At 44.5% G+C, this 27,500-nt stretch overlaps 2 protein-coding genes and 1 long non-coding RNA gene across 3 annotated transcripts in view; 1 reads left to right on the top strand and 2 right to left on the bottom strand.

The window, feature by feature from the left end:
• LOC106591468 (chromosome transmission fidelity protein 18 homolog) overlaps positions 1-13,603 on the bottom strand; it is a 51,092-nt gene extending 37,489 nt beyond the window's left edge. Inside the window, exons 1-3 of the mRNA XM_045688716.1 lie at positions 13,342-13,603; positions 9,009-9,209; positions 8,778-8,895 (exon numbers count right to left, since the gene is read on the bottom strand). Of these exons, the coding sequence (XP_045544672.1) occupies positions 8,778-8,895; positions 9,009-9,209; positions 13,342-13,432 (410 nt within the window). The 5' untranslated portion in view covers positions 13,433-13,603. The remainder of the gene's footprint in view (positions 1-8,777; positions 8,896-9,008; positions 9,210-13,341) is intronic.
• A 512-nt stretch (positions 13,604-14,115) lies between these two features.
• Positions 14,116-19,199, top strand: LOC123724433 (uncharacterized). Its single transcript, XR_006756983.1, has 2 exons — positions 14,116-14,319; positions 18,674-19,199. It is a non-coding gene; the product is annotated as an uncharacterized lncRNA (long non-coding RNA).
• LOC106589977 (chromosome transmission fidelity protein 18 homolog) overlaps positions 19,005-27,500 on the bottom strand; it is a 39,264-nt gene continuing 30,768 nt past the window's right edge. Inside the window, exons 17-22 of the mRNA XM_045688004.1 lie at positions 26,651-26,800; positions 24,445-24,575; positions 24,142-24,286; positions 23,580-23,681; positions 20,994-21,060; positions 19,005-19,378 (exon numbers count right to left, since the gene is read on the bottom strand). Of these exons, the coding sequence (XP_045543960.1) occupies positions 19,257-19,378; positions 20,994-21,060; positions 23,580-23,681; positions 24,142-24,286; positions 24,445-24,575; positions 26,651-26,800 (717 nt within the window). The 3' untranslated portion in view covers positions 19,005-19,256. The remainder of the gene's footprint in view (positions 19,379-20,993; positions 21,061-23,579; positions 23,682-24,141; positions 24,287-24,444; positions 24,576-26,650; positions 26,801-27,500) is intronic.

The raw sequence follows: 27,500 nt of genomic DNA, 5'->3' as shown, positions 1-27,500 counted from the left end.
GACAGACAGGGTGGGGGGGGGAGTAGAGGGGTCATTCTGGACTCTGGTATTAATATAGAGGGTTATCATGTGTTCAGAGCTGACAGACAGGGTAGAGGGGGGGAGTAGAGGGGTCATTCTGGACTCTGGTATTAATATAGAGGGTTATCATGTGTTCAGAGCTGACAGACAGGGTAGAGGGGGGGAGTAGAGGGGTGGAGGGGTCATTCTGGACTCTGGTATTAATATAGAGGTTATCATGTGTTCAGAGCTGACAGACAGGGTGGGGGGGGGGTAGAGGGGTCATTCTGGACTCTGGTATTAATATAGAGGGTTATCATGTGTTCAGAGCTGACAGACAGGGTAGAGGGGTCATTCTGGACTCTGGTATTGAACCTGAAGGGCTCTACTTCCTCCTCTAGGCCACAACAAATTAATTCAGACACTGGCCTCATTACAGGAAGAAAATGACATAATTGATGCATTTAATTCACCATGTTATATGTTTTGAAAGAACTTCTAAGCCTTTTCACAATGAAACTGGGCTGGATGCTGATAGGGGGGGGGAAAACGTTCTGAATGATCAGAGAAATGATAGTCAGTCAAAGCTTTTCTTTCAGGCTGTTTACAGAAAAATAAGTCCTGAATGGTTTTCTAGCAATAGACAAAAAAAATCCATAGAGGGGGGGGGGGGGCGACAAATTGGCTCAATAGCAATGTTAACCTGTTTGGGCTAGGGGGCAGTATTGAGAATTTTGGAAAAAATATGTGCCCATTTTTAACTGCCTCCTACACCAACTCAGAAGCTAGAATATGCATATTATTGTTCAGGTTTGGATAGAAAACACCCTAAAGTTTCTAAAACTGTTTGAATGGTGTCTGTGAGTATAACAGAACTCCTATGGCAGGCAAAAACCTGACAAGGTTTCATGCAGGAAGTGGCCTGTTTGACAAGGAGTCGTGCGTCTTGCATCTGTTTATTGAAGAGTAAGGATCTTAGCTGTAACGTGACAATTCCCAGGGCTCCAATAGGCTCTCAGAAGCCGGGAAAATCATGAAGGTTGACGAGGCAGCCTCAGGCTGAAACAGATGATCGCCTTATTCAAGTGTCCCATTAGGTGACAATGGAGTGAGGCGCGTGCGCGATTAGCCCCCCGTGGAGTATTTTCATTAGGCTGTTTAGTTTATTGCAGATTCCCGGTCGGAATATTATCGCTTTTCTACGAGATAAATGGCATAAAAATTGGTTTTAAACAGCGGTTGACATGCTTCGAAGTACGGTAATGGAATATTTAGACATTTTTTGTCACGCCATGCGCACGACCGTGGATTACCATTCTGATAGTGTCTAGAACGCACGAACAAAACGCCGCTATTCGGATATAACGATGGATTATTTTGGACCAAACCTACATTTGTTATTGAAGTAGAAGTCCTGGGAGTGCATTCTGACGAAGAACAGGAAAGGTAAGAACATTTTTCTTATAGGAAATGTGATTATGGTGAAGGCTAAACTTGCTGGGTGTCTAAATAGCTAGCCGTGATGGCTGGGCTATGTACTTAGAATATTGCAAAATGTGCTTCATCCGAAAAGCTATTTTAAAATCGGACATATCGAGTGCATAGAGGAGTAATGTATCTATAATTCTTAAAATAATTGTTATGCTTTTTGTGAACGTTTATCGTGAGTAATTTAGCAAACTGTTAGTAAATTCCCCGGAAGTATGCTTTTTCTGAACGTCACATGCTAATGTAAAAAGCTGTTTTTTGATATAAATATGAACTTGATTGAACAGACATGCATGTATTGTATAACATAATGTCCTAGGTGTGTCATCTGATGAAGATCATAAAAGGTTAGTGCTGCATTTAGCTGTGGTTTGGGTTTTTGGTGACATTATATGCTAGCTTGAAAAATGGGTGTCTGATTATTTCTGGCTGGGCACTCTCCTGACATAATCTAATGTTTTGCTTTCGTTGTAAAGCCTTTTTGAAATCGGACAGTGTGGTTAGATTAACGAGAGTCTTGTCTTTAAATAGCTGTAAAATAGTCATATGTTTGAGAAATTGAAGTAATAGTATTTCAAACGATTCAAAAATCGCGCCACTGGATACAGGTGGCTGTTACGTAGGTGGGACGAATTCGTCCCGCCTAGCCCATAGAGGTTAAACTAAACAAAACAAACTGGGTTATCGGGAAATATTCAAAAAGCATGGAAATCAGTTCGTGCTGCCGCTCCATAAAAGGATAGTACTCACCTTAATAATTATTATTACCCATTTTCAAGGCTTCCTTGTTTAGCTAAGATTCACAAAACTGTTTAGAAATTGAAGTAGAATATTTCAGCCAAAGTCCAACGAGAGTGGATACAAAAATACATTTGCTTTAACTAATTAGGATAAAAACGGGTTAGGGTTGGAAGAAGTTTGGAACCACCAAGACTCATCCTAGAGCTGGCAGCCCGGCCAAACTGAGCAAACGGGGGAGAAGGGCCTTGGTCAGAGAGGTGACCAAGAACCTGTTGGTCACTCTAACAGAGCTCCAGAGTTCCTCTGTGGAGATGGGAGAACCTTCCAGAAGGACACCCATCTCTGCAGCACTCCACCAAATCAGGCCTTTATGGGTAGAGTCACCAGACGGAAGACACTCCTCAGTAAAAGGCACATGACAGCTCTCTTGGGAGTTTGCCAAACAGGAAGTCAGCCTGCCACACAGTCTCCTCGTGGATTGCAATGTAATCGGCCATAATCGGTGTCCAAAAAAGGCCAATTACCGATTGATATGAAAAACTTGAAATAGTCCCTAATTAAATTGGCCATGCTGATTAAATCGGTCCACATTTAATGTGTATTTATTTTAATGTGTTTATTGTTTTTTGATGTGTATTGTGGTGTACTAGTTATAAGAGGGCTGTGGTTCTAGTTGATGTACTAGTGGGTTATCAGAGGGCTGGTTCTAGTTGATGTACTAGTGGGTTATCAGAGGGCTGGTTCTAGTTGATGTACTAGTGGGTTATCAGAGGGCTGGTTCTAGTTGATGTACTAGTGGGTTATCAGAGGGCTGGTTCTAGTTGATGTACTAGTGGGTTATCAGAGGGCTGTGGTTCTAGTTGATGTACTAGTGGGTTATCAGAGGGCTGTGGTTCTAGTTGATGTACTAGTGGGTTATCAGAGGGCTGGTTCTAGTTGATGTACTAGTGGGTTATCAGAGGGCTGTGGTTCTAGTTGATGTACTAGTGGGTTATCAGAGGGCTGGTTCTAGTTGATGTACTAGTGGGTTATCAGAGGGCTGGTTCTAGTTGATGTAGTAGTGGGTTATCAGAGGGCTGGTTCTAGTTGATGTACTAGTGGGTTATCAGAGGGCTGTGGTTCTAGTTGATGTACTAGTGGGTTATCAGAGGGCTGGTTCTAGTTGATGTACTAGTGGGTTATCAGAGGGCTGGTTCTAGTTGATGTACTAGTGGGTTATCAGAGGGCTGGTTCTAGTTGATGTACTAGTGGGTTATCAGAGGGCTGGTTCTAGTTGATGTACTAGTGGGTTATCAGAGGGCTGGTTCTAGTTGATGTACTAGTGGGTTATCAGAGGGCTGGTTCTAGTTGATGTACTAGTGGGTTATCAGAGGGCTGTGGTTCTAGTTGATGTACTAGTGGGTTATCAGAGGGCTGTGGTTCTAGTTGATGTACTAGTGGGTTATCAGAGGGCTGGTTCTAGTTGATGTAGTAGTGGGTTATCAGAGGGCTGGTTCTAGTTGATGTAGTAGTGGGTTATCAGAGGGCTGGTTCTAGTTGATGTAGTAGTGGGTTATCAGAGGGCTGTGGTTCTAGTTGATGTACTAGTGGGTTATCAGAGGGCTGTGGTTCTAGTTGATGTACTAGTGGGTTATCAGAGGGCTGGTTCTAGTTGATGTACTAGTGGGTTATCAGAGGGCTGTGGTTCTAGTTGATGTACTAGTGGGTTATCAGAGGGCTGGTTCTAGTTGATGTACTAGTGGGTTATCAGAGGGCTGGTTCTAGTTGATGTACTAGTGGGTTATCAGAGGGCTGTGGTTCTAGTTGATGTACTAGTGGGTTATCAGAGGGCTGGTTCTAGTTGATGTACTAGTGGGTTATCAGAGGGCTGTGGTTCTAGTTGATGTACTAGTGGGTTATCAGAGGGCTGTGGTTCTAGTTGATGTACTAGTGGGTTATCAGAGGGCTGGTTCTAGTTGATGTACTAGTGGGTTATCAGAGGGCTGTGGTTCTAGTTGATGTACTAGTGGGTTATCAGAGGGCTGGTTCTAGTTGATGTACTAGTGGGTTATCAGAGGGCTGGTTCTAGTTGATGTAGTAGTGGGTTATCAGAGGGCTGGTTCTAGTTGATGTACTAGTGGGTTATCAGAGGGCTGTGGTTCTAGTTGATGTACTAGTGGGTTATCAGAGGGCTGGTTCTAGTTGATGTACTAGTGGGTTATCAGAGGGCTGGTTCTAGTTGATGTACTAGTGGGTTATCAGAGGGCTGGTTCTAGTTGATGTACTAGTGGGTTATCAGAGGGCTGGTTCTAGTTGATGTACTAGTGGGTTATCAGAGGGCTGGTTCTAGTTGATGTACTAGTGGGTTATCAGAGGGCTGGTTCTAGTTGATGTACTAGTGGGTTATCAGAGGGCTGTGGTTCTAGTTGATGTACTAGTGGGTTATCAGAGGGCTGTGGTTCTAGTTGATGTACTAGTGGGTTATCAGAGGGCTGGTTCTAGTTGATGTAGTAGTGGGTTATCAGAGGGCTGGTTCTAGTTGATGTAGTAGTGGGTTATCAGAGGGCTGGTTCTAGTTGATGTAGTAGTGGGTTATCAGAGGGCTGTGGTTCTAGTTGATGTACTAGTGGGTTATCAGAGGGCTGTGGTTCTAGTTGATGTACTAGTGGGTTATCAGAGGGCTGGTTCTAGTTGATGTACTAGTGGGTTATCAGAGGGCTGTGGTTCTAGTTGATGTACTAGTGGGTTATCAGAGGGCTGGTTCTAGTTGATGTACTAGTGGGTTATCAGAGGGCTGGTTCTAGTTGATGTACTAGTGGGTTATCAGAGGGCTGTGGTTCTAGTTGATGTACTAGTGGGTTATCAGAGGGCTGGTTCTAGTTTATGTACTAGTGGGTTATCAGAGGGCTGTGGTTCTAGTTGATGTACTAGTGGGTTATCAGAGGGCTGTGGTTCTAGTTGATGTAGTAGTGGGTTATCAGAGGGCTGGTTCTAGTTGATGTACTAGTGGGTTATCAGAGGGCTGGTTCTAGTTGATGTACTAGTGGGTTATCAGAGGGCTGGTTCTAGTTGATGTACTAGTGGGTTATCAGAGGGCTGTGGTTCTAGTTGATGTACTAGTGGGTTATCAGAGGGCTGTGGTTCTAGTTGATGTACTAGTGGGTTATCAGAGGGCTGGTTCTAGTTGATGTACTAGTGGGTTATCAGAGGGCTGTGGTTCTAGTTGATGTACTAGTGGGTTATCAGAGGGCTGGTTCTAGTTGATGTACTAGTGGGTTATCAGAGGGCTGGTTCTAGTTGATGTAGTAGTGGGTTATCAGAGGGCTGGTTCTAGTTGATGTACTAGTGGGTTATCAGAGGGCTGTGGTTCTAGTTGATGTACTAGTGGGTTATCAGAGGGCTGGTTCTAGTTGATGTACTAGTGGGTTATCAGAGGGCTGGTTCTAGTTGATGTACTAGTGGGTTATCAGAGGGCTGGTTCTAGTTGATGTACTAGTGGGTTATCAGAGGGCTGGTTCTAGTTGATGTACTAGTGGGTTATCAGAGGGCTGGTTCTAGTTGATGTACTAGTGGGTTATCAGAGGGCTGGTTCTAGTTGATGTACTAGTGGGTTATCAGAGGGCTGTGGTTCTAGTTGATGTACTAGTGGGTTATCAGAGGGCTGTGGTTCTAGTTGATGTACTAGTGGGTTATCAGAGGGCTGGTTCTAGTTGATGTAGTAGTGGGTTATCAGAGGGCTGGTTCTAGTTGATGTAGTAGTGGGTTATCAGAGGGCTGGTTCTAGTTGATGTAGTAGTGGGTTATCAGAGGGCTGTGGTTCTAGTTGATGTACTAGTGGGTTATCAGAGGGCTGTGGTTCTAGTTGATGTACTAGTGGGTTATCAGAGGGCTGGTTCTAGTTGATGTACTAGTGGGTTATCAGAGGGCTGTGGTTCTAGTTGATGTACTAGTGGGTTATCAGAGGGCTGGTTCTAGTTGATGTACTAGTGGGTTATCAGAGGGCTGGTTCTAGTTGATGTACTAGTGGGTTATCAGAGGGCTGTGGTTCTAGTTGATGTACTAGTGGGTTATCAGAGGGCTGGTTCTAGTTTATGTACTAGTGGGTTATCAGAGGGCTGTGGTTCTAGTTGATGTACTAGTGGGTTATCAGAGGGCTGTGGTTCTAGTTGATGTAGTAGTGGGTTATCAGAGGGCTGGTTCTAGTTGATGTACTAGTGGGTTATCAGAGGGCTGGTTCTAGTTGATGTACTAGTGGGTTATCAGAGGGCTGGTTCTAGTTGATGTACTAGTGGGTTATCAGAGGGCTGTGGTTCTAGTTGATGTACTAGTGGGTTATCAGAGGGCTGTGGTTCTAGTTGATGTACTAGTGGGTTATCAGAGGGCTGGTTCTAGTTGATGTACTAGTGGGTTATCAGAGGGCTGTGGTTCTAGTTGATGTACTAGTGGGTTATCAGAGGGCTGGTTCTAGTTGATGTACTAGTGGGTTATCAGAGGGCTGGTTCTAGTTGATGTAGTAGTGGGTTATCAGAGGGCTCGTTCTAGTTGATGTACTAGTGGGTTATCAGAGGGCTGTGGTTCTAGTTGATGTACTAGTGGGTTATCAGAGGGCTGGTTCTAGTTGATGTACTAGTGGGTTATCAGAGGGCTGGTTCTAGTTGATGTACTAGTGGGTTATCAGAGGGCTGGTTCTAGTTGATGTACTAGTGGGTTATCAGAGGGCTGGTTCTAGTTGATGTACTAGTGGGTTATCAGAGGGCTGGTTCTAGTTGATGTACTAGTGGGTTATCAGAGGGCTGGTTCTAGTTGATGTACTAGTGGGTTATCAGAGGGCTGTGGTTCTAGTTGATGTACTAGTGGGTTATCAGAGGGCTGTGGTTCTAGTTGATGTACTAGTGGGTTATCAGAGGGCTGGTTCTAGTTGATGTAGTAGTGGGTTATCAGAGGGCTGGTTCTAGTTGATGTAGTAGTGGGTTATCAGAGGGCTGGTTCTAGTTGATGTAGTAGTGGGTTATCAGAGGGCTGTGGTTCTAGTTGATGTACTAGTGGGTTATCAGAGGGCTGTGGTTCTAGTTGATGTACTAGTGGGTTATCAGAGGGCTGGTTCTAGTTGATGTACTAGTGGGTTATCAGAGGGCTGTGGTTCTAGTTGATGTACTAGTGGGTTATCAGAGGGCTGGTTCTAGTTGATGTACTAGTGGGTTATCAGAGGGCTGGTTCTAGTTGATGTACTAGTGGGTTATCAGAGGGCTGTGGTTCTAGTTGATGTACTAGTGGGTTATCAGAGGGCTGGTTCTAGTTTATGTACTAGTGGGTTATCAGAGGGCTGTGGTTCTAGTTGATGTACTAGTGGGTTATCAGAGGGCTGTGGTTCTAGTTGATGTAGTAGTGGGTTATCAGAGGGCTGGTTCTAGTTGATGTACTAGTGGGTTATCAGAGGGCTGGTTCTAGTTGATGTACTAGTGGGTTATCAGAGGGCTGGTTCTAGTTGATGTACTAGTGGGTTATCAGAGGGCTGGTTCTAGTTGATGTACTAGTGGGTTATCAGAGGGCTGTGGTTCTAGTTGATGTACTAGTGGGTTATCAGAGGGCTGGTTCTAGTTGATGTACTAGTGGGTTATCAGAGGGCTGTGGTTCTAGTTGATGTAGTAGTGGGTTATCAGAGGGCTGGTTCTAGTTGATGTACTAGTGGGTTATCAGAGGGCTGGTTCTAGTTGATGTAGTAGTGGGTTATCAGAGGGCTGGTTCTAGTTGATGTACTAGTGGGTTATCAGAGGGCTGTGGTTCTAGTTGATGTAGTAGTGGGTTATCAGAGGGCTGTGGTTCTAGTTGATGTACTAGTGGGTTATCAGAGGGCTGGTTCTAGTTGATGTAGTAGTGGGTTATCAGAGGGCTGGTTCTAGTTGATGTACTAGTGGGTTATCAGAGGGCTGTGGTTCTAGTTGATGTACTAGTGGGTTATCAGAGGGCTGGTTCTAGTTGATGTACTAGTGGGTTATCAGAGGGCTGGTTCTAGTTGATGTACTAGTGGGTTATCAGAGGGCTGGTTCTAGTTGATGTACTAGTGGGTTATCAGAGGGCTGTGGTTCTAGTTGATGTACTAGTGGGTTATCAGAGGGCTGGTTCTAGTTGATGTAGTAGTGGGTTATCAGAGGGCTGTGGTTCTAGTTGATGTACTAGTGGGTTATCAGAGGGCTGTGGTTCTAGTTGATGTACTAGTGGGTTATCAGAGGGCTGGTTCTAGTTGATGTACTAGTGGGTTATCAGAGGGCTGGTTCTAGTTGATGTACTAGTGGGTTATCAGAGGGCTGGTTCTAGTTGATGTACTAGTGGGTTATCAGAGGGCTGGTTCTAGTTGATGTACTAGTGGGTTATCAGAGGGCTGTGGTTCTAGTTGATGTACTAGTGGGTTATCAGAGGGCTGTGGTTCTAGTTGATGTACTAGTGGGTTATCAGAGGGCTGGTTCTAGTTGATGTACTAGTGGGTTATCAGAGGGCTGTGGTTCTAGTTGATGTACTAGTGGGTTATCAGAGGGCTGGTCCCAGTATGACCATTGACCCCACGGTCCTACCTGCTGCTCGGAGGTCGATGGAACTCCTCTGGAGACGATGGGGGCGTGATGTCATCAACCTGAGACACCTCAAACAGCTTCTTGGCCACATCCTGCCTCAGACGCTTAGCCTTGGGAGCTACACAGGGATACAAATATATCAACGACAAGAGACAACTCACTCTCTCTCTCCATCTCCCTCCCTCCCTCTCTCTCCCCCCCAACGGCTGAGAAGAGGGAGGAGCTACTCACTGATTGGCTCATCCGCCAGCAGGTGTTCTATGTCCTCTCTGTCACACGTCACAGGCGGGCCTTCCAATTGGCCGAGGCTCCGTTCTGACGATGCCTGTGATTGGTTCCTGAGTGGCTGGTCACCAGCGGTGATGGCTTCCTGGAACAACTGAGGTTTCTGCTTCCTGAACTCTGACCGCTTAGTGGACGGGGCCGGATCAACTGACCACACACACACACACACACACACACACACACACACACACACACACACACACACACACACACACACACACACACACACACACACACACACACACACACACACACACACACACACACACACACACACACACACACACATCAGAATAGTCTGTAGCCGACAGTATTTTTCAGTGACAACACTTTTCTGGCGTCCTTCGTCCAATTACACACAGGTGTTAGGAGATACAGATAACTAAGTAGAACCCTAACTAAGTACCAGAGGTCTCCTGTGAACAAGATTTGTAACAGGGAGATATGGCCGTGTGGGAACCCTAACCAAGATCTGTAACGTGGAGATATGGCAATGTGGGAACCCTAACCAAGATCTGTAACGTGGAGATATGGCAATGTGGGAACCCTAACCAAGATCTGTAACGTGGAGATATGGCAATGTGGGAACCCTAACCAAGATCTGTAACGTGGAGATATGGCAATGTGGGAACCCTAACCAAGATCTGTAACGTGGAGATATGGCAATGTGGGAACCCTAACCAAGATCTGTAACATGGCCGTGTGGGAACCTGAACTTCTGCACCATTAGATTCATCCATTTCTCCTGCATCCGTTGGTCCCATGAGTCTGTGTGATTAATAACAGAGGCTGAGTTACAGCGCTGTTTGTGAGACAAGGGAAGATCTCCAAGGGGCTTTTTACAACAACCATAGAGTCTGAATGGTTTGAGCGACCAGCTATTAAAAACGATCTATGAAAAGCTGAGACTCCCACAGAAACATGATTTGATCTGTAACGTTTACAAGCTATACAACAGGAAGGGGAGGGGTTCCTCTATAGAGAAGTCAGGAAATCCCAGGACAGTGTCTAAAATACTACTGGAAAGGGGTGTCTATAATACTACTGGAAAGGGGTGTCTATAATACTACTGGAAAGGGGTGTCTATAATACTACTGGAAAGGGGTGTCTATTATAATACTACTGGAAAGGGGTGTCTATTATAATACTACTGGAAAGGGGTGTCTATTATAATACTACTGGAAAGGGGTGTCTATTATAATACTACTGGAAAGGGGTGTCTATTATAATACTACTGGAAAGGGGTGTCTATAATACTACTGGAAAGGGGTGTCTATTATAATACTACTGGAAAGGGGTGTCTATTATAATACTACTGGAAAGGGGTGTCTATAATACTACTGGAAAGGGGTGTCTATAATACTACTGGAAAGGGGTGTCTATTATAATACTACTGGAAAGGGGTGTCTATAATACTACTGGAAAGGGGTGTCTATTATAATACTACTGGAAAGGGGTGTCTATTATAATACTACTGGAAAGGGGTGTCTATTATAATACTACTGGAAAGGGGTGTCTATTATAATACTACTGGAAAGGGGTGTCTATTATAATACTACTGGAAAGGGGTGTCTATTATAATACTACTGGAAAGGGGTGTCTATTATAATACTACTGGAAAGGGGTGTCTATTATAATACTACTGGAAAGGGGTGTCTATTATAATACTGGAAAGGGGTGTCTATTATAATACTACTGGAAAGGGGTGTCTATAATACTACTGGAAAGGGGTGTCTATTATAATACTACTGGAAAGGGGTGTCTATTATAATACTACTGGAAAGGGGTGTCTATTATAATACTGGAAAGGGGTGTCTATTATAATACTGGAAAGGGGTGTCTATAATACTGGAAAGGGGTGTCTATAATACTGGAAAGGGGTGTCTATAATACTGGAAAGGGGTGTCTATAATACTGGAAAGGGGTGTCTATAATACTGGAAAGGGGTGTCTATAATACTGGAAAGGGGTGTCTATAATACTGGAAGAAAACTCACATAGACGCTGTCAAACTCAATACAGTCGTCACTGACTAGTAGGATATTAGTGAAACTATTTCTGTACTTGGCTCTTTCTATAAATACAGGGACCAGACACCAGGTTCAACATTTCAAAATGGTTTGGTAAACATTCAAATATAATTTTCTTCCAGCTTCACAGTTACAAAAATAAGACTCCCCCTAGAAACACAACACCTAGCAACACAATGAGACCATAACTCCCCCTAGCAACACCACAACATCTACATGTCACAATGAGACCACAACTCACCCTAGCAACAACACAACAGCTACACGTCACAATGAGACCGTAACTCCCCCTAGCAACAACATCTACACGTCACAATGAGACCAAAACTCCCCCTAGCAACAACATCTACATGTCAATGAGACCGTAACTCCCCCTAGCAACAACATCTACATGTCAATGAGACCGTAACTCCCCCTAGCAACAACATCTACATGTTACAATGAGACCACAACTCCCCCTAGCAACAACACAATGAGACCATAACTCCCCTAGCAACAACACAATGAGACCATAACTCCCCCTAGCAACAACACAATGAGACCATAACTCCCCCTAGCAACAACACACCATCTACATGTCATTCTAAATGCCATATGGACACAGCATGTCTCTTTGTCCTGCCTAGTAGCAGGTCTGTTTGTGGTTTAGTCCAACTTCTCTATCATTTATAGCCATGTTAAACAGTCCTGTTCTATATGTTTTAATACAATAATATAATACAATGGGTTCGGTCAAGTAAATCTTTCCAATAATGACACCATTATAACCAGTAAACTCTACAAGCAGTGTGTGTGTGATTTACTAGACATCTCATTCTGGCTTCCTCTGTCCTTGTTTACTCCACTACTTGCCTCTCGTTGAAAGTGCATTGTAGCCTGAGGGGAGGATCCTTCCCTGCTCTCCACCAATAGGCTTTGAGAGGGAGGTGCGGATCCTTCCCTGCTCTCCACCAATGGGCTTTGAGAGGGAGGTGCGGATCCTTCCCTGCTCTCCACCAATAGGCTTTGTGAGGGATGTGCGGATCCTTCCCTGCTCTCCTCCAATGGGCTTTGAGAGGGAGGTGCGGATCCTTCCCTGCTCTCCACCAATGGGCTTTGAGAGGGAGGTGTGGATCCTTCCCTGCTCTCCACCAATGGGCTTTGTGAGGGAGTTGAGGAACCTTCCCTGCTCCAATGGGCTTTGAGAGGGAGTACCACTGCATTTCCCACATTCCTCACGTCCTCGACCTCCTCCTCAAAACACATTGGATAAGAAGGTGAGAGGGTAGGGACCTCTGACCTTCTCATTCAATGGGTTTTGAGAAGGAGACGAGGAAACGCAATTGAGGACAGAGAACGCAAAGTATACGAGTTAACCCACTGCATCTATGGCCAATGACCTTAAGACTTCTTGGATGGGCACTTCTAATGCAACTCTATGGCAGCACCCAAAGGGCCTTGAATTTTAGAGCTCTACCCTTAGATTTGGCGTTGACTTAGTGTCCCCATGTGCGACAGAACAGTGAGCCAATCATGGCGCAACGCTCCGTATTTTCCCCTGGCTGCCCCTCCACCACAGAAAGCACTGAGCTGGGCTGAAACACCTGCATTTTGGAGCTGCTTTACTCAAGAAAACAAAAAAAAGAGACCAAGTTTGCATGCGGCTTTTTTAACACAATGATTTTTTAAATAATATATATATTTATTTTTTACATTGTTTGCTAACTGATGTGACACGTATTAACGCCAAAATAACATGCAAAAAAACGGGTCTCCACTGGCTATTGTCTTACTATTTTCTGTTTCTAATCCTTTTCCTACTGTTTTAACTGTGCATTGTTGGAGAAGGGCTCGTAAGTAAGCATTTCACAGTAAAGTCCACACCTGTTGTAAATATTGACGACCCCCCCCCCCCCCCCTTATAAAGCAACTTTTCAAAACGGTTTAATATTAATAATAATAAATAATAATAATACTGTTGGATATTTAAGTGTTGACCAGACCAGACTAACTTGTTATTCCGTCTAGCTTGACTATTATATCACCTGACGTCCAGTCGGTTTAATCATCATAATAATAATAATAATACTGTTGGATATTTAAGTGTTAACCAGACTAACTTGTTATTCCGTCTAGCTTGACTATTATATCACCTGACGTCCAGTCGGTTTATTCATAATAATAATAATAATAATAATAATACTGTTGTATATTTAAGTGTTGACCAGACCAGATTAACTTGTTATTCCGTCTAGCTTGACTACTACTCACAGTCCATCTCAGCCAGAACCTGCAGCTCATCGGCGAACTGTTGTTCGTACTCGTCCGGTGTCCCGAACATCTCGTCGTACTCCTCGTCCATAGAAGTCGGTCAAAGTTTAATATCTCTATGTGACTGACCTGCCGAGGTCTTTTACTAGTGTATAATAATAATATGATGACAATAATATCTATTTAATACTACTTTTTTTAGTCTGTTCAGTGGTTTTTTATTTGTTTTTAATTCTTCTCCCGTCTCAGTCTATCTGCTTAATTTCCGCGGTAAAACTCTTTGGGTTAACTATTTCCGGGTTAAAGTTATTTTTTTCTCGCTTGTGATTGGATGGTCCAGAATAAACTGCTTCTCCAATAGAAATCCACCGATCACACTTATTATAAGCGACGTCAATGCCGAACTGCGCAAAAAATCAAAGTCAAAGTCAAAATCAAAGTCACGCTATATATATATATCACAATAGCGTGACTTTGATTTTATATATATATATATATTATATAAAGTTGTTTCTGCCGAAAATGAAAACGTGTCAATTAGTTATTTTCACGAGGTTAGAGTAATAACATGGTTCAACTACTTTTAAAAACATTGTCTTGAATCTAGATTGTGACTTTAAAGATTTCAGGTGAAAATTAACAACTATATATAAGGAAGATTTGTTCACTTCTTCTTCTCATTGATTTCTCAAAACACCCCTGGACAGGTCAGTTTAGGTCTATTTCATAAATGTTCCCGGAAGTGGTTCAGATATTTATGTTCCGGGGTGCTTCCGTATCCTTCGGACAGGTCAGTTTAGGTCTATTTCTGTTCCCAGAAGTCTCGCAATGTTGCGCCTCTTGGTTTAGAAACTCTTTGGTTCAGATATTTATATTCCTCCTGGGTGCTTCCGTATCCGTCGGACAGGTCAGTTTAATTAAACAGCATAATAAATTCTACACTACTGAGGATAAAAAACCAGAGTAAAAACTAAATTGGTGAGTATTTCTAACACAAGATCTCTGTAAAATATAATATCTTTCTTTGTGAAAAGCAGAAAGAGTCAGGTGGAGAGACTAAACTCTACCATTGTGTCTCTGTCTGTTAATTAAACAGTTGTTAATAATAACAGAAGGTCATGTCTCCAGTGTGTTGACTTGTTGGATATTTATGTATCCAACAGTAAGAATGGCTGAGCGAGAGGAGGTGGGGCTTTTTCATAGCCTGAGAGAGAGAGAGAGAGAGAGAGAGAGAGAGAGAGAGAGAGAGAGAGAGAGAGAGAGAGAGAGAGAGAGAGAGAGAGACATTCAGTTTTACTAGAGGGGTTGGGTGCGCCCCCTGTTGGCTAAACCCGGGTGGGAGGTTCCCCCTTAGCAAGCAATGGACCCCAGCACACCACTGAAGCCATTAAGAACTATATTCAAAAACACACCTGGTAACCTGTTCAATCACCAGGCACACAGCTCAACATAGTTCATTGACAGAGACTGTGGAATTAGAATAATTTTGGGTAAAAAAATTTGTGTGAAAATTAATAAAATAAAGTTGCAGCTGTCTTTGATATGCTCAATATTAACTAACTGCTATCTTGAAATGTAGAGAAAGTGTTTTAAAATAGGCATCCTATAATTTGAAAATTAGTCGAAAGGCTAAGTGATTCTCTTCCTGAGAAGAAGCTGACAGCCTTCAAACAGAGCAAAAAAAGTGGTCCCAAAAAATATGTCAAAATGAATAAAAAAATTATACAGCTGTCTTTAATAAGATAAAACTGAACTAACTGCTATCTTGAAATGTTGAAAAAGTGTTTTTAAATAGGCATCCTATCATTTGAAAATTAGTTGAAAGGCTAAGTGATTCTCCTCCTGAGAAGTTGACAGCCTTCAAACATAGTGCAAAAAAAGTGGGTGTGAACATAGAATATTTTTGGGTCAAAAAAAATAATATACAGCTGTCTTTAATAAGATCAAACTGAACTAACTGCTATCTTGAAATGTTGAAAAAGTGTTTTTAAATAGCTCAGTCTTATCACTCAATATGAGTCAAAATCTGTCACTTCCAGGAGTGCTCGAATCAACACGATATTAGACACTTTCAATGCAACATACCGAAACAAAACGAAAATGAAAAAAATAACAACTCACAGCTGAGAAATAGGTTCCCCTGTCTTACTCTCCGTCATGTTGAAATAGGTTCTCCTGTCTTACTTTCTGTCATGTTGAGATGGGTTCTCCTGTCTTACTTTCTGTCATGTTGAGATGGGTTCCCCTGTCTTACTTTCTGTCATGTTGAGATGGGTTCCACTGTCTTACTTTCTGTCATGTTGAGATGGGTTCCACTGTCTTACTTTCTGTCATGTTGAGATAGGTTCCCCTGTCTTACTGTCACGTCCTCACCAATATAAGTTCTTATTTTCTACGGTAGAGTAGTCAGGGCGTAACGGGGGTGTTTGTGTTTGTTCTATGTTCTCTATTTCTAAGCTTGAGTTCTAGTTATCTATTTCTATGTTGAGGTTTATTGGGTTGACCTTCAATTAGAGGCAGCTGTTCCTCGTTGCCTCTAATTGGAGGTCATATTTAGTAGGGGTGTTTTTTTCCTGTTGTTTGTGGGTAGTTGTTTTCCTGTTTAGTGTATGTTCACCTGATGGAACTGTTGTCGGTTGTTTTTGTATTAGTGTTTCAACCTGTTGGGGCTAGGGGGCAGTATTGAGAATTTTGAAAAAATATGTGCCCATTTTTAACTGCCTCCTACACCAACTCAGAAGCTAGGATATGCATATTATTAACAGATTTGGATGGAAAACACTCTGAATTTTCTCAAACTGTTTGAATGGTGTCTGTAAGTATAACAAAACTCATATGGCAGGCAAAAACCTGAGAAAAATACAACCAGGAAATGAGAATTTTGTGGCTGTACTATTTTCGAGTCATTGCTAATAGATCACACAGTGACAAAGGATTCATTTCGCACTTCCTACGGCTTCCACTAGATGTCAACGATCTTTATAAAGTTGTTTGAAGCGTCTATGATGAACAGAGACCGGATGACAAGGAAGAGAAGTTGACGTCCCTGGGATGTCCTCACTTCATTATTGCGCATTCATGTGAGGCGAGACATTTTTCAAAAACGTTTTTCAAGACACAGGAGAGGTCGGGTTGAAACATTACTGATGTTTCACGTTAAAAATGGCCCTAAAGATTGATGCTAAACAACGTTTGACATGTTTGAACGAACGTAAATAGATAATTTTTTACAACTTTTCGTCGTGACTCCCCCCCTACTTTTGAGTAGCCTACCGAAGCGCTAACAACATGGAACAACTTGGAGTTATTTGGACATAAATTATGAACTTTGTCGAAAGAAACCACATTTGTTGTGGACCTGGGATTCCTGGAAGTGCCAATGGATGAAGATAATCAAAGGTAAGGGATTATTGACAATAGTATTATTGATATTAGATGGTTACAAGATGGTGCTAACCTGTATATCCTAGCCTATTGTTCTTAGCACAGCACCCCGTTTATTGCAAAGTGTGATTTCCCAGTAAAGTTATTTTGAAATCTGGCAATGCAGTAGCATTTACGAAATGTTAAACTATAATTCTTTGAATGACAACATTATAATTTACCAATGTTTTCGAATAGTAATTTTGTAAATTGTAACGTTGATTCACCGGAAGCATTTGAGGGGAAAAAAATTCTGAATTTCACCGCTACTGTAAAATGCTGTTTTTGGATATAAATATGAACTTGATGGAACAAAAAATGCATGTATTGTATAACATAATGTCCTAGGAGTGTCATCTGAGGAAGATTGTCAAAGGTTAGTGCATCATTTTAGCTGGTTATCTGCTTTTGGTGACGCCTGTCTTTGAATTGACAAAACATTACACACAGCTATTTTCAATGTACTCTCCTAACATAACCTAACTTTATGCTTTCGCCGTAAAGCCTCTTTGAAATCGGACAATGTGGTTGGATTTAGGAGATGTTTATCTTTCAAATGGTGAAAAATAGTTGATTGTTTGAGAAATTGAAATTATTAGATTCTTGCAGTTTTGAATTTCTCGCCATGGTCTCTTGACAATAAATCCCAATACCGGGATCAGATCCCCAACAGGTTTTAAAGTAAGTTATGAGCACTTCACACGCCACGCGTGTGAAGTGCTCCCCTTTGGACGACCCTTTTGTTACGTTACAGCCTTTAAAATATATTAAATACCAAAAAATCCTCAGCAATCTAGACACAATATCCCATAATGACAAATTGAAAACAGGTTTACAGAAATGTTTGCAAATGTATTAAAACAGGGGTTCCCTGTAGCTCAGTTGGTAGAGCATGGTGTTTGCGGGTTCGATTCCCATGGGGGGCCAGCACAGAAGAAAAAAAAAATGTATGAAATGCATGCATTCACTACTGGTCTCCACACCACTGTGATCTCTATAGTGGTCCACTGGTCTCCACACCACTGTGATCTATATAGTGGTGTTGGCTGGTCTCCACACCACTGTGATCTATATAGTGATGTTGGCTGGTCTCCACACCACTGTGATCTATATAGTAGTATGATAGGTGCAGTGTAATGTGTTGTTTTACAGGGTCAGCCACAGTTGTATGTCCCTCCCTGGAAATCATTATGGGTTTAAATGCCTTGCTCAAGGTCACATCAACAGATTGTTCAGCTTGTTCCGCTCCGGTATTCAAACCAGGGACCTTTCGTTGACCGGCCCAGTGCTCTAACCACTAGGCTGCTGCACTTTGGTTGACATATTTAAAGCTGTTCAGGCAGAAACAATAGTGAATAGTGAATAGTTCGGATTGTTGGGTCAGGTTGTAAAAACAAGTCTCATCTAGGATTCAATCTAGCAACCTTGTCTAAGTCCGGGATTCAATCTAGCAACCTTGTCTAAGTCCGGGATTCAATCTAGCAACCTTGTCCAAGTCTGGGATTCAATCTAGCAACCTTGTCCAAGTCTGGGATTCAATCTAGCAACCTTGTCCAAGTCTGGGATTCAATCTAGCAACCTTGTCCAAGTCTGGGATTCAATCTAGCAACCTTGTCCAAGTCTGGGATTCAATCTAGCAACCTTGTCTAAGCCCGGGATTCAATCTAGCAAACTTGTCGAAGTCTGGGGTTCAATCTAGCAAACTTGTCGAAGTCTGTGATTCAAACCCATCATGGGTTTTAAAAGGCACATGTTTCCGCGTTAGGGGAGATCCTATTCCCGGTAAACACTGTCGGCCCAATCAGAACCTTTAAAAAACACCTAGAACCTCAACCTGAGATCGGATTGAATCCCAGTGGATCGAGGGGTGTGGTCTAACGGGGTGTGTGTGTGTGTGTTCTCTTGGCAGGCTGGTGAAATGGATCGAGGGGTGTGTGTGTGACGACCCGTTCCTGAACCCAGAGCTGATGAGGGCCAACCCCTGGGTGGAGAAAGGCAAATGTGTGATCCTCTAACGGACGCACACACGGATACACACACAACACTGAGACACACACACACACACAAAGTTATCCCGTCCTATTTATTTGTACATCCATGTCTATGGTTTTAGTTGAAAGTAGTCCCCTTCCTTCCTGTGAGCAGCATGTCCTGCATTGAAAGTAGTCCCCTTCCTTCCTATGAGCAGAATGTCCTGCATTGAAAGTAGCTCCCTTCCTTTGTTAAAAGAACCAGATTGATTTTAGTTAACAACAAACTCACTTTTTATTGGCTTTTTACCCCACTGTCAATCAGAATACACTGTTTTTATTGGCTGTTTCTACTGTCAATCAGAATACAAATGATTTTATTGGCTGTTTCTACTGTCAATCAGAATACAAACGTTTTTATTGGCTGTTTCCACTGTCAATCAAACATAATAAAGAGGTGGTTTGACAGATTGACTCGTGGTCATTTACATACTAACATTCTAACGTGTGTGTGTGTGTGTGTTATAGCAGTTCTCTGATGTAGATGTTGCGTCGCACGGCGTTGGACACGCCCTCGTTGAAACGGAACCACACGTCACTGTTGCCAACCGCTGTCCCCATGGCAACCTCCACACACACCTCCCCTAGTGACAGACGGAGAGAGAGACAGTTTATGGTTAAAACACACACAGATACAGACATATGAACAATGTTCCCTCATCAGCCCCCAGACTGCCCCGTGTCTCCCCCCCGGGGACTGAGACAGTAATATCAGCCCCCAGACTGCCCCGTGTCTCCCTCCCCCGGGGACTGAGACAGTAATATCAGCCCCCAGAAGATAAGAACCAGCCTGACCTTCCTAAAGCAGAGTGGTCACGTCCATCTCCAAGACATTCCTAGTCCATCAACTGGTTGTTGTATAGGCTTACATTTTTTTTTAAAGCCATTTAAAAAAAACTAATCTGAGCGGGTAGATCTCGGCTTGTGTTTGGACCCAGAAAGTAATCGTGAACCGTTACCGCCGTTCTAGAGTTTTCTCTTGTTAACACTATCAACGTGTCCCTTTACTGTGGCTGTTGTGATCGAATCAACACGATATTAGACACTTTCAATGCAACATACCGAAACAAAACGAACTACGCAAGAGAGTTTGTTGTAGGCAGAACGCATCGGAGTAGGATTCTATTGCATTGACACGCACTACTCAGCTCGTACACAGACCGGTGCGCCATAACCAATCAGAGCTGCAGTAGGCCTATATGCAAATAGACCATTGCCATATATGGATCTGTGCCCTTCACTTTGAACTGGACTGTGTTTACAGCATGAGCGGTCGTGAGTAGATGCACTGGACTGTGTTTACAGCATGAGCGGTCGTGAGTAGATGCACTGGACTGTGTTTACAGCATGAGCGGTCGTGAGTAGATGCACTGGACTGTGTTTACAGCATGAGCGGTCGTGAGTAGATGCACTTGTTTTGAGATCAAATCGAGAGCTGCATGTAGCCACGTGTGCATATTGTTAATATCCTTTTCTAGTTAGTGAGTTATTAGCCAAGTTATAGATCATTTGTAGTCAGCAATGGGGGATTGATTGCAGGTAACAATACAATAAATGTATTGTTACCTGTAGCAGAGACGCTACGTTAAATGTGTTGTTACCTGAATCACAGATGCTACGTTAAATGTGTTGTTACCTGTAGCAGAGATGCTACGTTAAATGTAATGTTACCTGTAGCAGAGACGCTACGTTAAATGTATTGTTACCTGTAGCAGAGACGCTACGTTAAATGTATTGTTACCTGAATCACAGATGCTACGTTAAATGTGTTGTTACCTGTAGCAGAGATGCTACGTTAAATGTATTATTGTTACCTGTAGCAGAGATGCTACGTTAAATGTATTGTTACCTGTAGCAGAGATGCTACGTTAAATGTATTGTTACCTGTAGCAGAGATGCTACGTTAAATGTAATGTTACCTGTAGCAGAGATGCTACGTTAAATGTATTGTTACCTGTAGCAGAGATGCTACGTTAAATGTATTGTTACCTGAATCACAGATGCTACGTTAAATGTGTTGTTACCTGGATCAGAGATGCTACGTTAAATGTAATGTTACCTGGATCAGAGATGCTACGTTAAATGTAATGTTACCTGGATCAGAGATGCTACGTTAAATGTATTGTTACCTCTAGCAGAGATGCTACGTTAAATGTAATGTTACCTCTAGCAGAGATGCTACGTTAAATGTAATGTTACCTGTAGCAGAGACCACCTGTGGTTTCTCCTTGGGGGCGACGGCTCGGCCAAAGAAATCCACCTCCGGCTGCAACACAGACGACATTTTAGTAATTTAACAGCGCTCTTATCCAGTCATTAACCTGGTTTCAGAGTCTAATACACACCATCTGTCATTAACCTGGTTTCAGAGTCTAATACACAGCATTAACCTGGTTTCAGAGTCTAATACACACCATTAACCTGGTTTCAGAGACTAATACACACCATCTGTCATTAACCTGGTTTCAGAGACTAATACACACTCATCTGTCATTAACCTGGTTTCAGAGACTAATACACACCATCTGTCATTAACCTGGTTTCAGAGACTAATACACACCATCTGTCATTAACCTGGTTTCAGAGACTAATACACACCATCTGTCATTAACCTGGTTTCAGAGTCTAATACACACCATCTGTCATTAACCTGGTTTCAGAGTCTAATACACACCATCTGTTATTAACCTGGTTTCAGAGTCTAATACACAGCATCTGTCATTAACCTGGTTTCAGAGTCTAATACACACCATCTGTCATTAACCTGATTTCAGAGTCTAATACACACCATCTGTCATTAACCTGGTTTCAGAGTCTAATACACACCATTAACCTGGTTTCAGAGTCTAATACACACCATTAACCTGGTTTCAGAGTCTAATACACACCATTAACCTGGTTTCAGAGTCTAATACACACCATCTGTCATTAACCTGGTTTCAGAGCTCCTGGGATCTGGGCTCATCACCCTCTCTCTCTCCATCCCTCCATCTGTCTCTCCCTCCATCTGTCTCTCCCTCCATCTGTCTCTCCCTCCATCTGTCTCTCCCTCTCTGTCTCTCCCTCTCCGTCCCTCTCTCTTCCCCTCCGTCCCTCCCTCAGTCTCTCCCTCCCATCCCTCCCTCAGTCTCTCCCTCCCTCTCTCTCTCTCCCTCCCCCTCTCCCTCTCTGTCGTGATTCTCTCCTTCCTTGAGATTAGCTTTGTCCTCCTAGATATACCACATTAACACCACTCCATTCTGTTAAATCCACGAGGAAGTGAACCAGTGCACATTTCAGAAAAATGTATCTTTATTTTATCTTTATGGATGTTTATTAATCAAGTGAGAAGTTAAAAACAAATAGATAAGAGCCTTGGGGTGAAGGCTAGATGGAGAGATACTGGAGAGAGAGAGAGAGAGAGGGAGACAGATGGAGATAAACTGGAGAGAGAGAAAGAGGTACAGAGATAATTACATAAAACACCAAATATTGTCTGACTGACTATCTGACTGTGAGTGACAGAGTGACAGAGTGACAGAGTGACAGAGTGAGTGAGTGACAGAGTGAGTGAGTGACAGAGTGAGTGAGTGACAGAGTGAGTGTATGACTGGCTGAATATCAGTCTGACTGACTGTCTGTGTGACTATCTGACTGTCTGGCTGAGTATCTGACTGACTGCCAGTCTGAGTGAGTGAGTGAGTGAGTGAGTGAGTGAGTGAGTGAGTGAGTGCCAGTCTGAGTGAGTGAGTGAGTGAGTGACTGCCAGTCTGAGTGAGTGAGTGAGTGACTGCCAGTCTGAGTGAGTGAGTGAGTGAGTGAGTGACTGCCAGTCTGAGTGAGTGAGTGAGTGACTGCCAGTCTGAGTGAGTGAGTGAGTGACAGAGTGAGTGACAGACTGATTATATGACTGACTGAATATCAGTCTGACTGACTGACTCACTGAGTGACTGTGAGTGTCTGAGTGACTGTCTGAGTGACTGTCTGAGTATCTGACTGACTGTCTCACTGTCTGAGTGACTGAGTGACTGAGTGACTGAGTGACTGAGTGTCTGAGTGTCTGAGTGTCTGAGTGTCTGAGTGACTGAGTGTCTGAGTGTCTGAGTGACTGACAGTGAGTGACTGTCTGACTGTGAGTGTCTGACTGTGAGTGTCTGTGACTGACTGAGTGACTGTCTGAGTGACTGACTGAGTGACTGTCTGAGTGACTGTCTGAGTGACTGTGACTGTCTGAGTGACTGTGACTGTCTGAGTGACTGACTGACAGTGAGTGACTGACAGACAGTGAGTGACTGACAGACAGTGAGTGACTGACAGACAGTGAGTGACTGACAGACAGTGAGTGACTGACAGTCTGAGTGACTGATTTGCTGTATTCACAAAGAATAGCTGAACAGCTTCTACCCCCCCAAGCCTCCACATTGACTCTGTACCGGTACCCCCTGTATATAGCCTCCACATTGACTCTGTACCGGTACCCCCTGTATATAGCCTCCACATTGACTCTGTACCGGTACCCTTGTATATAGCCTCGCTATTGTTATTTTACTGCTGCTCTTTATTACTTACTTGTTACTTGTATACTTATCAGGATTGAAAAAAACCTGCATTCTTGGTTAGGGCCTGTAAATCAGCATTTCACTGTGAGGTCTACACCTGTTGTATTGATCTAGGATCAGATCCACCACTTTCCAAATAAAGGTGTGTGAATACCGTGTGTGTGTGTGTGTGTGTGAATACCGTGTGGGTGTGTGAATACCGTGGGTGTGTGAATACCGTGGGTGTGTGAATACCGTGTGTTCTCACCCTGATCTCGACTACAGTGTTCCTCAGGATGTTCTCCAGCCTCTGCTGGTGGTTCCTGACGGACGACGTCGTCACCACCTTAGGCTGCTTCACCTTCTCCTCCTGAGACAGACAGACAGACAGACAGACAGACAGACAGACAGACAGACAGACAGACAGACAGACAGACAGACAGAAAAAACATGATTTGAATCCACACTCTGGTACCCCCCCTACACACCATGATCCATTCTCTATAATCTAACACTCTGGTACCCCCCTACACACCATGATCCATTCTCTATAATCTAACACTCTGGTACCCCCCCTACACACCATGATCCATTCTCTATAATCTAACACTCTGGTACCCCCCTACACACCATGATCCATTCTCTATAATCTAATACTCTGATACCCCCCTATGTGTGTGTGTGTGTGTGTGTGTGTGTGTGTGTCTGACCGTGTGTGTGTGTCTGACCATGTGTGTGTGTGTGTCTGACCGTGTGTGTGTGTGTGTGTGTAACTGACCGTGTGTGTGTCTGACCGTGTGTGTGTTTGTGTGTGTGTGTGTGTAACTGACCGTGTGCGGGTTGCGTAGCTGCATCAGTGATTCTGCTCTCCTCATCCTCTCCTGGTCAGTCTCTCTGCTGATCGTCTGTTTGGTCTGGTAGGTCAGCTGTCTGCGGGGGGGCAAGCCTGGGAAACACACCACCTGCTCCACGCGCCTACACACACACACACACACACGTGGTCAGGGCCCCGTGTGTGTGTGCGTTAGGTGTGTGTGTTGTGCGTTAGGTGTGTGTGCGCGCGCGTTAGGTGTGTGTGTGTGTGTGTGTGTGTGTGTGTGTGTGTGCGTTAGGTGTGTGTGTGTGTTACTCACGGCTCCAGAACGTAGACGTATTGTCCATCAGGCGTTCTGTCCTGTCTGTACGAGAGGTTGTAGGAGATCATGGTGTCGATCAGATCGACCAGCTGCTGTTTCTCTCTGTCGCTGAACAGCTGAGGGTTCACCTGGACAAACAGGAAACACATTACTACCCACTTCCTGTTATTCACCACCTAACCCCCCCCAGAGAGGACCAGCTGGGGGTTCACCTGGACAAACAGGAAACACGTTACTACCCACTTCCTGTTATTCACCACCTAACTCCCCCCTGGAGAGGACCAGCTGGGGGTTCACCTGGACAAACAGGAACTTGTTACTACCCACTTCCTGTTATTCACCACCTAACTCCCCCTCTGGAGAGGACCAGCTGGGGGTTCACCTGGACAAACAGGAACATGTTACTAACCACTTCCTGTTATTCACCAGAAGCCACGGATTTCCAGGTAACATCCGCACCGAGCTAAAGGCTAGAGCTGCCGCTTTCAAGGAGCGGGAGACTAATCCCGACGCTTCTAAGAAATCCCTCTATGCCCTCAGATGAACCCTCAAACAAGCAAAGCATCAATACAGGACTAAGATTGAATCCTACTACACCGGCTCTGACGCTCGTCGGATGTGGCAGGGCTAGCAAACTATTACGGACTAAAAAGGGAAACCCACCCGCGAGCTGCCCAGTGACGCGAGCCCTACCAGACGAGCTAAATGCCATTTATGCTCGCTTCGAGGCAAGCAACACTGAAGCATGCACGACAGCACCAGCTGTTCTGGATGACTGTGTGGTAAACGCTCACAGTAGCCGATGTGAGCAAGACCTTTAAACAAGTCAACATTCACAAAGCCGCAGGGCCAGCATGCGCTGAACAACTGGCAAGTGTCTTCACTGACATTTTCAACCTCTCCCTGACTGAGTCTGTAATACCAACATGTTTCAAGCAGACCACCATAGTCCCTGTGCCCAAGGAAGCGAAGGTAACCTGCCTAAATGACTACCGACCAGTAGCACTCACGTCGGTAGCCATGAAGTGCTTTGAAAGTCAGGTCATAGCTCACAACACCATCATCCCGGAAACTCTACACCCATTTCAAATCGCATATCACCCCAACAGATCCACAGATGAAGCAATTTCAAATCGCACTCCACACTGGCCTTTCCCACCTGGACAAAAGGAACACCTATGTGAGAATAATATTAATTGGCTACAGCTCAGCGTTCAACACCATAGTGCCCACAAAGCTCATCACTAAGCTAAGGACCCTGGGACTAAACACCTCCCTCTGTAACTGGATCCTGGACTTCCTGACGGGACGCCCCGGGTGGTATGGGTAGGCAACAAGAGATCTGCCCTGCTGATCCTCAACACTGGAGCTCCCCAGAGGTGCGTGCTCAGTCCCCTCCTGTACTCCCTGTTCACCCACGACTGCATGGCCAGGCACGACTCCAACACCATCATTAAGTTTGCTGACAACGACAACAGTGGTAGGTCTGATCACCGACAACGATGAGACAGCCTATAGGGAGGAGGTCAGAGACCTGGCAGTGTGGTGCCAGAATAACAACCTCTCCCTCAACGCGATCAAGACAAAGGAGCTGATCGTGGACTACAGGAAAAGGAGGACCGAGCACGCCCCCATTCTCATCGACGGGGCTGTAGTGGAGCAGGTTGAGAGCTTCAAGTTCCTCGGTGTCCACATCACCAACAAACTATCATGGTCCAAGCACAACATGACAGTCGTGAAGCAAGACAACACCTAATCCCCCTCAGGAGACTGAAAAGATTTGACATGGGCCCCCAGATCATCAAAAAAGTTTTACAGCTGCACCATCGAGAGCATCCTGACCGGCTGCATCACCGCCCGGTATGGAAACTGCTCAGCCTCCGACCGCAAGGCGCTACAGAGGGTAGTGCGTACGGCCCAGTACATCACTGGGGCCAAGCTTCCTGCCATCCAGGACCTCTACAGCAGGCGGTGTCAGAGGAAGGCCCTAAAAATTGTCAAAGACCCCAGCCACCCCAGTCATAGACTGTTCTCTCTGCTACCGCACGACAAGCGGTACCGGAGCGCCAAGTCTAGGACCAAAAGGCTTCTCAACAGTTTTTACCCCCAAGCCATAAGACTCCTGAACAATGAATTGTTTAGGACAGATATAATCCACTATGTGTGTGTGTGTGTGTGTGTGTGTGTGTGTGTGTGTACCTACAGGTCGTAGTTTAGGACAGATGATTTCCAGCAGGAGAGACAGAATGTCCAGACTGAGACTGAGCTCACTGATTCTGGTCCTGATGCATGCTGGGACTTCAGACAACATGGCCGCCAGAGCGTTCCTGCTGGCTGAGGTCTTAGTTAGAGCCTGGAGAGAGAGGAGAGGAGAGAAGAGAGGAGAGAGAAGAGGACAAGAGCAGAGACGGGGAAGAGAGAAGAGAGGGGGAAAGAGAGGAGAGGACAAGAGGAGAGAGGGGGAAGAGAGGGGGAAGAGAGGAGGAAGAGAGGACGAAGAGAGGACGAAGAGAGGGGGAAGAGAGGGGGAAGAGAGGGGGAAGAGAGGGGGAAGAGAGGGGGAAGAGAGGGGGAAGAGAGGGGGCGAGAGGGGGAAGAGAGGGGGGCGAGAGGAGAGGGGGGCGAGAGGAGAGGAGGAAGAGAGGAGAGAGGGGGACAAGAGGAGAGAGGGGGAAGAGAGGAGGAAGAGGAGGAAGAGAGGAGGACGTGAGGAGGAAGAGAGGAGAGAAGAGAGGAGGAGAGGGAGAAGAGAGGGGGACGAGAGGAGGAGAGGAAGAGAGGAGAGAGGGGGACAAGAGGAGAGAGGGGGACAAGAGGAGAGAGGGGGACAAGAGGAGAGAGGGGGACAAGAGGAGAGAGGGGGAAGAGAGGAGGGGGAAGAGAGGAGGGGGAAGAGAGGAGGGGGAAGAGAGGAGGGGGAAGAGAGGAGGGGGAAGAGAGGAGGAAGAGAAGGGGAAGAGAGGGGGAAGAGAGGGGGACAAGAGGAAGAGAGGAAGAGAGGAAGAGAGGAAGAGAGAAGAGAGGAAGAGAGAAGTGTATTATTATAGAGAGTT

This window comes from Salmo salar, chromosome ssa10 (genome assembly GCF_905237065.1).
Source record: "Salmo salar chromosome ssa10, Ssal_v3.1, whole genome shotgun sequence".
Taxonomy (NCBI): Eukaryota; Metazoa; Chordata; class Actinopteri; order Salmoniformes; family Salmonidae; genus Salmo; species Salmo salar.
This window is presented reverse-complemented; position numbering and strand designations above follow the sequence as displayed.